Raw genomic sequence first — 11774 nt, 5'->3', positions numbered from 1 at the left:
GACAGTCAGAAATAGGAGTTATACTTTTGTACTTGCATTGGATCAAACTTGGACAGAAAAAATGTCACAAGTTGGCACTGCTGATTTTAACAAATTACATCCCGTAAATTATTAGTAGTTTTGCTTGCCAAATATTTTTAAGTATTTCCAGATTTGGAATTCAAAGCACTTTTACTAGACCAGCCAGAAGTCAGTAGTTTAGTAGCAAGAGAGACTCTTAACAGTTTCCTTCCTTTTTAATATTGTTTTCAGGGCTTAAAACACATATTTGCTTACAAAATCCACAACTGTACAGAAATTGTAGTAAAACAAATCATGTTAAATATTTATTTTATTGTTCAGATTTGTTCAAATAAGGTTTAAGTTCTTTTTTCAGTTTGGTACAGTAGATATATTCAAGCAAACTTAAAGAAAAACCTTTATCACAGTGGGCATCCATGGAAGCTAGAGTATAATCTTTAGTAAGTAGAATACAAAGCCAGTGTAATGTTGCAATAAGATATTAACTTTCACAAGTACAGCAGCAGTCTTTTTTACTCTGACTAATTAACCATTCCTTATACAGGCATGCAGATATCCTTGTTTGAAGGCAGACGCCTTCCAAAAACAACTTCACCCACTTAATACTGAAGGATGAAGCAGTAGTATGAAAGACTGGGTTAAAATGTTGAATACATATTTGATGAAGTATAACCCCTAATTTAGAACTGAATGGTTGGTGAGTGGGTTAAGCATTTTATATAGAGAACTGCATTGAATAACAGCAGCTGAAATCAAGTCTGAACTCTGCCATAGCAAATGAAAGATAACGTGCATATCTCAATGTAGCATTTTGTGTCTGACAGATATCGATCAGTCTTTGCTCAGCAGCACTACCAACACGTGTGTGTCCTCCACGACGCAGTCGGTCATTCTCGAACAGAAGGTCGAGGCCACACCAGTGGAGCAAGTTACATCTGTGTCTACAGTGAGCGAGTTAAACACTGGGTCCAAGACCTATACACCCCAGGAGAATGTGACATCTCGAATGAATTTGACGGATCAGCAAATGACTTCAGCCTTACATGGTAATTGTTTAGTTTTCTGTTTTGCAATATATTTAAAATATTTCTTTGAAAAGTGCGCCCCATTCAGGGCTCTTGGATAAAATCAGCTGTAATGTGTTCTGGTCGTTCATTGCACCCTGTAAGTCACTGTAGTATATTTATTAGCTAATCGATAAAGCACAGCTCAGTGTTCTCTGTACAAACATTACATTGTTGTTTCCTCTACCGAGGGTGAATGACAGTAATATAATGGTTATATTCAAACAAGCTGGGCACTGTGCATCAGCAGGTCTTGCTTATACGAAGTATCAGTGGAGGCTGTGGTTGAGGTTGTTTGTCACGCTGTTTGGCTTGGATTGAATGGAATTCTGTTTATTCAGGGCAGTGAAGCTTTGGGACAGTTGCAGTTTCTTTAAAGAGTGCTGGATTTTGGTAGCGCTTGTGTAAAATACTTCCAGTACATTAAAGGAGCAAGATGAACATTTAAAAAGTGTATATAATGAAAACTCTTTTCTTCGGTGAGTTTAATAAAGTAAAAGTGGAAGTGTTTACAAAAGAACAGCCTGTCTGGACCAGGCGGAAGACTTTAATCATAATAAAAATAAACAAAACAGGAAATCTGGGCAGTGCCACTTCCTTGTCCGCCCACACTCTTTATAGGTTGACTCACAAAGACTCATTCTGTATCCAAATTACCATTGCATAGTTTTAGTCCGCTTGGGATTTTAAAAACCGATTATTTCTTCCAGTAATTATAACCAACACATTTTTTTTCAAATTTTTAAATATTCAAGTAGAAATAAAAAGCCAGGGAAAGTTGAGACAAGCTCTTGTTTGGGTTAAAGTGAAAACAGCTTAGTGTCATTTTGAAGTTTGCAGAAACAAATATTTGGATTGTGTTGTGAAACTCGGCTTTAAAATGTGTTTGAGATCAGAATTGTGAGCCATGTTAAAATGTAGCAGTGTACCTGATTCATCAGCTAATAACAATGCCTTGTGTTGTGTACTGGCACAAAAATGTGCTGCCTCCTTTTCAGCCCAGGGTCATCGATTGCTCAATGATGTAGCGAGATATCGTTCCATTTAAGTAGCATTGTTATAGTGTACATTTCAATTTCAGTCCAATATATCTTAATATAAATATCATTACAGGGCAGTCTTGTAGTCCAAATACTCTGAAGTCTATTATGAAGAAGAAAGATGGCAGACAAGGCTCAAATGGCACAAAGAAGAACTTGCAGTTTGTAGGTGTGAATGGAGGGTAAGTTTTAAAAGTGTAACACAGGGCCGAAAATACATTGAAGAAATGTCCATAAAAAAATTAAAAACACATCTTGCATTAATGTATGAATGATGTACCTCCCAAAGGAATTGTGTAGTAACCCGACTTGGAATGGCAATGATATGCATGTGTGGGGAGGGGGAGGGGGTTAAACAGGATGGATTATAATGTGATGGTGAATAAACTTCTGCAAGAGAACTGCTGCAATTTGTAACAGCTGTTTATAGCTGGCTAATGGCAACAGTCAAACAATCTCTCCGTTGGGCAGCTTTGTAAAGCTTTAAGAATGATAATTGATTGTAGATGGACTCATGTTTTGTTAAAAATGTTCATAATTGGTTTTCAATGTGTTCTGTTTACACTTTGAAAAGGAAATGCCCCTCTAGATACATGACTTTGAAGAAATAGATCTTTGACCTGCTCCACTCTCCACCCTGACACGACCACTCATTTTGTTTTGTTGTCCAGGTATGAGACCACATCAAGTGACGACTCAAGTTCAGAGGAAAGCAGCTCGTCGGAGTCGGAGGATGAGTGTGAAAGGAATGAGTATTTGAATGAAGGGGTGGCTGGGAGAGCTGAGGAGTTTTGCAATGAAGGTGCAATGAAAGTCAAAGGAGAGACTGAAGAGGGAGATGCTGAGAAGGTGGAGATTAGAGAGAGGTAGTTGGAAATGTTTCTAAAAATGGAAATATTAATCTCTTTGTAACTTAAGGGCCCTAAGAAGACAAAGTACCCAAGCCTGTATTTGTAATGTACACTTAAAGAAACAGAGTTACTCAGCGCTATTTATTTATTTATTATATATATCGCACACACACCATGTGTTTTACTATGGAGTATCTAAGAAATTGAAGAAAATAGATTTCTTAGCTTTTTTTCTACCACAGTCATCAAGATATTTCTTGTATGTCCTATAACATACATACACAGCTAGGAGTTACCTCAGCATTGTGCAGCACAGTAATTTAGGTATTTTCTTTACCTCAGGTATGAGCTGAGTGAGAAGATGTTGTCGGCATGCAATGTATTGAAAAATCACCTGAATGACTCCAAGGTTTTGACTAACAAAGATGTGGTAAGCAAAATCCTTTCATACTCACTCACATACAAACACAAGTCCTCATTTTTTCAGGCTGTGATATAACTAAACCTAATCCAAGATCTATATTTGAAACTTGATTCCTGATTTATAAAATAAACACAACCCTCCCAGAGGGTGATGTATGCAGTATATGTGTTTTGGTTTGTTATAATTAGGAACAAATGGGAATTAATTCCCCCATTTTAAATTATCTCCACGGTGGCTCTAACCCTTGTCACCATAGAGTGTCCACCCTAAACCAGAATTACTAGGCCAACAATGATGAATGTTTTTCAGTGAAAGCTGGAATGTGTTGTTTCCTCAGACAGCTTTCATACTATGTTGTGAAGTTCTACAGTTGATCTAAAAAAAAACACTTTGAAGTTGTTTCAATTTTTATAAAAACAAAACAGTAAGCTATAGCACCCCCTTTACTTCCTGACCATAGCATGTCTTTATTAATCAAATCTGTGGCAATGCTGTACTGGGCTGATTCGGTATTTCAGTAGTTAATTGAATCTGCAAAAGACTGCAGCACTGGCAAACTTCATCCAATTGAAGTGTAGCATGGGGCCAGGGTTGGGGTTAATTCCTTTTTTTTCCAATTGCAATTCTATTTCAAATCCTTTTTTTCAAATCAATTCCTAATTCCCAATTCTAATTCATTGTCAAATCTAAGAAAATAGATGAAAAAAAAAATAAAAAAAACTTGCCATTTTAATCTTCAAAACGTGGAATTAATATCCCTATGCACCAAAAGGTGAACAAATCACATGGCCTATAAACTGCCATTTACTGCTAGAAACTGATCTGTCAGCCGTGGTATTTCTCTATTCTTGTACCATGACGTGCTTCTGATTATGTAAAATTGTTTGCTGCTGTTTCACCAGAGAGCTTGTCTGAACACGATTCAGCACGAGTGGTTCCGTGTCTCTAGTCAGAAGTCTGCAGTCCCGGCTATGGTTGAAGATTCTCTTTCTGCCTTCAGAGAGGTGTCTGCTGCAGTCCTGCGACACATAGTCAACATGGCTGATGGCAATGGAAACACAGCCCTCCATTACAGTGTGTCTCACTCCAATTTTGATATTGTCAGGCTGCTTTTAGATGCAGGTTTGTCTTTTTTTTTATTTAACAGTTGGTTCCAGCAGATTTATAGCCCTTTCCTCACTCTGCAGAAAATCTGCAGGTGATTATCTGGCACTTGCAATGGGGCTTCCTACCATTGTCAGGGCTGATAGCTACATATGATCTAGTGGGAGTAGCTGGGTTCAAACAACAATTGGTTATTCCTGGCATCGGATGAGTACTGTTTTCATGGCCTGAGTTGACACTTGTCTGCATGCTTGCCGCATACTGTAGCTATGTCAGAATATTCCCAACACAGAAATATTGTGTGTCAGGAATATTCTGACATAGCTACAATTATGTATTTATAACAGCTACTGACCTAATCCATGCAGTTATCCCAGGATCTTAACCATACATTGAGTCATGTAGTTTAAAAGGTGTGTTAACCAAGGTGTTAAAACAACTTTTCCTATCCCTGGTCTCTTGTGTTAATCTTTTGGTTCTTTGGTGGTTTTTGTTTTTATTTTTATATACATTGATTTGGAATGTGCAGATATTTTAGAGACTATGCTGTAGAAGTAACAGTTGCGGCTGCTTGCTTGTATGAAAAAACTTCCTGTGCAGTAGGAAGCATTTTCACTACAGTGCTCCAGTTGCAATCTGATCGACTAACCTGCCACACAGGAAGTGACTAGGAACCAACCTCATTTGTTTTGAACTACAGTGTTCTTGTAAATGTCTATCAGAAAAAGGGGGGATACTGAGAGTGCTAATAAGTGGTAAGAAAACCTTGATTAGCACTCCTTTTAATAAAAAATAAAAATGGATGAACAATGAAAATCCTTTTAAAAGTCAAGCTGTGTTGTTGATTCAAATGACACATGTAACCCCTATGTTTTTAAATATGCTTTTCAATACAAAGTCACAAATAACCTTTTTCCCACGTTTTACATGATTTGTTTTTAACAGAGCTGTGCAGGCGTACATTAAGCTGGTGTCTAGTATACTAGTATATGCTGAGCCAAATGTGATGAAGTGCAGGCACTCCTGAAAGAATGGCTCATTGTTTTGTTCCTTGTCCCACAGTGGTGAATGCCACTCACATAGCTTAAATACAGATCCATTGTGCATGAGGAGCTGGTTAATTGTTGTCTTACTCATTATGGCATGTTCAGACCGTTCAAATAAAACCACAAAAAAGAATATATATATATATATATATATATATATATATATATATATATATATATATATATATATATATATATATATATATGCATGCTCTCAACAGTAGATGTAATTTCAAGTGTTCACTGTCCAATAATAGTGTTATTTAACCTTCACCTTGACTAGTGCTGTTTTCAGACCAGACTGATTGTAATGGTTTCATTGCAGATGTCTGTAATGTAAATCAGCAGAACAAAGCTGGATATACTCCCATTATGCTGGCTGCTCTTGCAGCAGTGGAGGCAGAAAAAGACATGCGGATAGTTGAGGAACTCTTCAGCAAAGGGGATGTGAATGCTAAAGCCAGCCAGGTCTGTATTACATTAGCAAATGCAGTACTGTGTAATAAAACATGAGATTTTGTGGCATTTTCAGTTGGTGCATTTTAGGCATTAGTGTCACATGCTCTGCACATGTTGCGTTAATCCAGCCAACACTTCCATGTAATCACGTAACCACCATAGCGTGAATATGTGTAATGACTGAAAAAAACATGAAACTGTAGGCTCCTTCAGTAACATGAACAAGTTACCCAATGCCGATTTTATAAAGAAAAATAGGTAGTATTGGTTGAATATTTTATCTTCTACAAAGCTCAATTATTTTGAATTTTTCATATAGTAGTGCTTTTATTGTGTCGAATATCCTATCGTGCCATGTCACTTGAATTAAATGAAGGTGCATTGGGTGTGTATTTGATCAGATGACTGCAGTTTAACCAGAAGACACACGGTGGTTTTTGGTAAAATAACAAATGTGTGAAGAAGTAAAAGCACTGCTGCCCCCTGCTTGACACATTTGTGACTTTCAGCTGAAGCAAAAAGGGGCATTCCAAACTCGATTAACACTGAGACCACAGCATTCTCTCAAAACAAGTAGTTTACTTGAGGAAATTAAGCTTCCCTGTGAGGGGGGGTGCGATGGACGTGGGGATGCTTCTTTACAAAAACACACATTGCAATTTGTTTAATATAAAAAGAACATTGAAGGATGTACAATTACAATGCATTTTTATTTTATTTTAATTTTTTTAAGGCTGGCCAAACCGCACTAATGTTAGCAGTGAGCCATGGGCGAATGGATATGGTGAAAGCTCTGTTGGCATGTTCAGCTGATGTCAATATTCAGGATGATGAGGGGTCCACAGCTGTGATGTGCGCCAGTGAACATGGTCATGTGGAGATAGTAAAACTCCTGCTGTCTCAGCCTGGATGTGATGCTACATTGACTGACAGTGTAAGTTAACACTGAAAAGAAAACTCTGTGTAATATTCCTTTTATAGGTATTTAAAGCAGTATTTACTTAAATGTTTCTTTTTAATCTTTCAGGATGAGAGTACTGCATTATCGATAGCTATGGAGGCTGGACACAAGGACATTGCAGTTCTTCTTTATGCTCATGTAAACTTCTCCAAAGCCCAATCACCAGTGAGTACTGTATATATTGTTCATATGACATACAATATTTATCTGGCTTTCCATTTAAAAAAACAAAACGGCTATCATTAGAAGAGAGCAGTAACACTTTGCATAAAAAATACTTTTTAAATAAAAAACAATGTACATAGATTACATGTGATTACTGGAAAGTGTGGTTAAAATAAATCGCAAGTCAATCACTCAATCAATATTTATTTTATGTCCCGCCTCATAGTGGACCACCATCACAAAGTGCTTTACAAGATAGTGAGGAACAATGCAAAATATATTAAAATACAAAAATGCATTGAAGTACAGGGCATAGTACATTAAATACAAATAGTAAAAAACTTGTTTACTTTTCCAATGATATTCTAACAGTAACTAGTGTTTTGGCCACCTGGTGGCTAATTATTATAGCTGCTGTATTTTCTTCATGTCATTTTAAAGATGGCTCAGAATCTTCTTTTTCTATCTTTTCTTAGGGCACACCGAGGCTTGGAAGGAAAACGTCTCCTAGCCCAACACGAAGAAGCATGTTTGATTAATATTCCAAACCTGTCGATCCCCCACCCCACTCCCCAAGCTGCTATTGGTTCTTGTTAACCTGGACAGATACTGAATGTAGAAATCAGTTAAAAAAAAAAAAAAAAGTGCCTGAGCTCACCAGCGTATTTTAGCAATAAAAAAGTATGTATGTGTGTAATATAATTAATATATATATATATATATATATATATATATATATATATATATATATATATGAAATTATCGGCAGCAATAAGCAATTGAAGCTTGGTAATTTAAATATTCAGAAATGCTGCTTTCGTTTCTTCATTGAACAGTCAGGTCTCTTCCTAGCTCTTCCTCATTTTAATCTGCCGTTGACGTTACGTTGTCTCTATAATCAATGTATTATGTAATCTGCCAGTACAGGTTCTGTTACTCTCAAACAAGCCATATTGTCAATGGCATATTTATATTGCTAATCCTGCTTTACATTTATTTATTTTTTTTGCTTGTTTTTTAGCATTAACCCTTTGACCTCTTTCCTTTTAATTTGAGATTAAAGACCTAAATTGAAATCATTTTAGCATAATCCTGGGGAAAGATGAACAGGGAAGGTTAAAGGGTTAAATAAATCAAAGTGACCCATTTGTTTGGTCCAAATTTATTCTATAGAAAGATATCTCAGAACGAATATAGTGTATAACTTATGTAAAGATCATTTGTATCTATTTAAAAATTGAGTCAGTATTTTCAAACTGTTTTATGTAACCCAATTAATACAACATTTACATGAAGTTGCATATTTACTATCAACCTATAGTTTAATTCCTATAAATATTGTATTTGTCATTGTGTATATAAGTATATATGATGGCATTTTTAGTCTAACTGGAGGTGCTCCATTTGTAATCGCTTCTGTCTTATGTAAGCTTGTCTTATGTACATTTATGTCCCAGTATATTTAAGGTACTTTAGTTGTGTCCTGTATTTTTAATGTTTGAAGTGCCTTAGACTTGCCATATTTCTGAATAAACTGCTTTGTGCTAATTTGATTGCTGTTCTCTTATGTTCATTTTACACCCCAGAGCAGGATTTCTACTGAACAGACTAGCCACATACTGTACATACCTTCAAAGTAGTGCAGTCTGGCTCTAGCTGGGTTTGTAATGTTCTGTTTTTAAGTTTTGATCATCAAATTAGTTTTGTTTTCCCATCCAAATGCAGTATTAAGGGGAGTAATGTATTGACAGGGGTGTGCAATTCGTATTGCCCGACACCCAGGACAACAACATTTGTGTGAGGGAAACCAGTTTTGCTGTTATACTTTGCCCATCGGATAAGTAGTTTTTATTTATTTATTTTTCCTATGTTCGTTCTGTTGCTAGACATTCCAGGTACATTTTTAGAGAGCCAAAGAAACCCAGAAGTGGCTGCTAGGAGAGCCACTGACAATGCACAGAATAATCTCTTAAATTGAAGGTATTTACGTTTTTTTGTAAATTAGCAAATAAGTGCTTAATGTATGAACCTGACATTTAAATACAGCAATCTAGTAAAGTTACAACAAAAAAAACACCACAGTCACTAAGGTATTGGCAGCTTAGAAAAAAATCATGTTGTGTAATTTATAGTTATTTGAGTCATATGATCAAGCGTGCACAGTACTTGTTGTGATGTTTAAAAAAAGTGACATTTACTGTTTGAAAGCATTTCAAGACAAACTTTAGTGTTACTAACCTTTTTGCTACTTACCATATAATATATATATATATAAAGATTTAAATGCTTTATTTAAAAAACTTTACTAGATTTGAACAGAAGCGGTATTAGTTATTTATTGGTCATGCACAATCCATCGATTTATTTAAAACATTGATTGTCAAACAGCGATATAAATGAAATGCTTGTATGAGGTTCTGTACAATATTTTATTTTAAAATAAAATGGACATTCTCATGGCAGTGTGTTTGTATTAATTTATGTATTTCTTTTTCAGTGAGAGTAGTGTTGAAAACTTAATTCTGCTATTGGTAATGTTCTTAATGATAATAATAATTCCTATTGTAAACAGGTTAAGTTTTACTTGGTCATCTACGACTACGGTAACTAAACCCAGCCACGTATCAGGTCAGTTGATTAATGCCCGCTCAGCTAAAAAACATGATGATGAGCTTAACTAAATTTTAGTTGATTCTCATCCTGATTTTATAGGTCTCACTGAAACTTGGTTTTATCAATCTGGTGATGCCTCTATGTAAAATTCTCACCTCAGATTATGACATTATACACTGTCAATCTGAACTGGTAAGAAAGGTGGTGGAGTAGCTCTAATCTATAAACACTGGCACTGAGATTCAATCAGGTTTTGAAGCTTTATTGGTTTCAATACAAACTGAGCATTCTCTTTCAATGAGAATTATGATTGTGATCTCCTGGTACTCAAATGGATTTCGTATGAGAGTTATTTGATTTTTTGGCTCCTTGGACAATGAACTCTAATTTACTAGTGATGGGTGATTTTAATATCTGGTTGGACACATATTCGTGCCTTGCATCTCAGGTGTGTTTTTTAAACAGAAATGGATCTCTTGGGATTTCACCAATCTGTTGCAGGTTCAACACATAAACAAGGTCATTCTTTGGACTTTCTCTATTATCCCTTTACACTGGACTGATTCCTTTGGCCGTGTCTCAGACCAGGAAAACACTGCAGACCTAAAAGACTTTAATGAAGTTTTAATTAAGAATAATTCTGTGGCTTAGCTGTATCAACTGATGAAATGGTCTCCAAGAGATGTGTTTTGTCTAAATCCTGTCCTAATCAACTCTGGTACACCCCAGAACTAGCACAGCAAAAGAGAGAACTTAGAAAAATGGAAAGCATGTGGTGAAAAAGTAAAAACCTGGAATTAAAGGATGCTTTAAAATCTCTGCAAAAGGCTCATAAGAGAGCGATAACAGAAGCAAAATGTCAACATTTTTCTGGGTAGATAAATGATGCTATAAATAAGCCTAAGGCTTTATTTCAGATTGTCTCAAACTTAAGCAAAATAGTTTTTATATTCCTGAAGGTTCCCCAGAATTATGTGAATCTACACAAGATTTATTTATTGAGAAGGTTATAAAGATCCGTGCCTTTATACCAGCTGATACTTCTTGTCTTTTACCTGGAGAAAAAGACCCAAATTTAAAGATGCCCTGTCAAATTGGTCATTGATTACAACTGCAACCTTGGAACCTTTTTTTAGCTGATACTAACCCTTCATATTGTAACCTTGATCCTTGGCCTGCCACCTTAATAAAGGTGCTAAATCTGTTTTGCTGCCGGTTCTTACTGATTTAATAAATAAATCCATTACCGAAGGAATTTTTCTAACTCCTTTTAAAAATGCGCTGATTTCTCCTACTGTAAAACAGCCAGGCCTTAACAAATTAGAATGTTCCAACCTTCACCCTCTCTCTCCTTCACCTTTTATGGCAAAAGTTCTTCAATGTGTGATTGGGTCCCAGCTTCAGGACTCTATCTTCTGCCCTTCTAGGTCCTTTTCAGTCTGGTTTTCGACCCTTCCATGGTACTGATATGGCTCTGCTGTGTGTTGTAGGTGCCCTTTTGAAGATCTTGGATGCTGGAGGTGCTGCAGTTCTCATCCTCCTTGATCTCTCAGCAGGCTTCGACACCATTGACCATGGGCTCCTACTTGACCGCCTGGAAAACTGCTTTGGCATTACTGGTCTACCTTTGTCTTTAAGTCTTTTCTTACCAACTGTACCAGCACACTGTCAATATGGACCGATGTGTCATCACTGTTGTTGGTCAAATATAGGGTCCCTCAAGGATCCACTCTTTCTCCCACGTTATTTAATCTTTACATAGAGCCCCCGGAGGAGAGCATTGAGGCATGTGGACTCCAGTTCCACCAGTATGGTGATGACACACAGCTGTATATGCGTGTCTCAGGCAATGTTGAGGAGTTAAGGGCTAGACTGGAGTGCTGCCTTAATAGACTTCAGAGGAAGTCTGGGACTCCGCTGCGCTCCCACATCACTCCGGTTCTGAGGGACCTGCATTGGCTCCCAGTCCGTGAGAGAATAGATTTCAAGATCCTGTGCACTGTTTATAAAGCATTAAATGAAGTTG

General features: G+C 36.6%; 1 protein-coding gene across 4 annotated transcripts in view; it reads left to right on the top strand.

Annotated features, from left to right (window-relative positions):
- Positions 1–8683, top strand: part of LOC117403526 (KN motif and ankyrin repeat domain-containing protein 1-like) — a 69142-nt gene extending 60459 nt beyond the window's left edge. For all 4 annotated transcript variants that reach the window (XM_059006466.1, XM_059006464.1, XM_059006470.1 and 1 more), the window contains 9 exons: positions 846–1067; positions 2199–2307; positions 2797–2991; positions 3319–3406; positions 4303–4522; positions 5876–6018; positions 6743–6943; positions 7037–7135; positions 7612–8683. In XM_059006466.1, coding sequence (XP_058862449.1) covers positions 846–1067; positions 2199–2307; positions 2797–2991; positions 3319–3406; positions 4303–4522; positions 5876–6018; positions 6743–6943; positions 7037–7135; positions 7612–7674 — 1340 coding nt within the window. In that variant the 3' untranslated portion in view covers positions 7675–8683. The remainder of the gene's footprint in view (positions 1–845; positions 1068–2198; positions 2308–2796; positions 2992–3318; positions 3407–4302; positions 4523–5875; positions 6019–6742; positions 6944–7036; positions 7136–7611) is intronic.
- Positions 8684–11774: the final 3091 nt, after the last annotated feature.

Source organism: Acipenser ruthenus, chromosome 1 (genome assembly GCF_902713425.1).
Source record: "Acipenser ruthenus chromosome 1, fAciRut3.2 maternal haplotype, whole genome shotgun sequence".
NCBI classification, from domain to species: Eukaryota; Metazoa; Chordata; class Actinopteri; order Acipenseriformes; family Acipenseridae; genus Acipenser; species Acipenser ruthenus.
The sequence above is the reverse complement of the archived record's forward strand: the minus strand, read 5'-3'. Positions and strand labels throughout refer to the sequence as shown.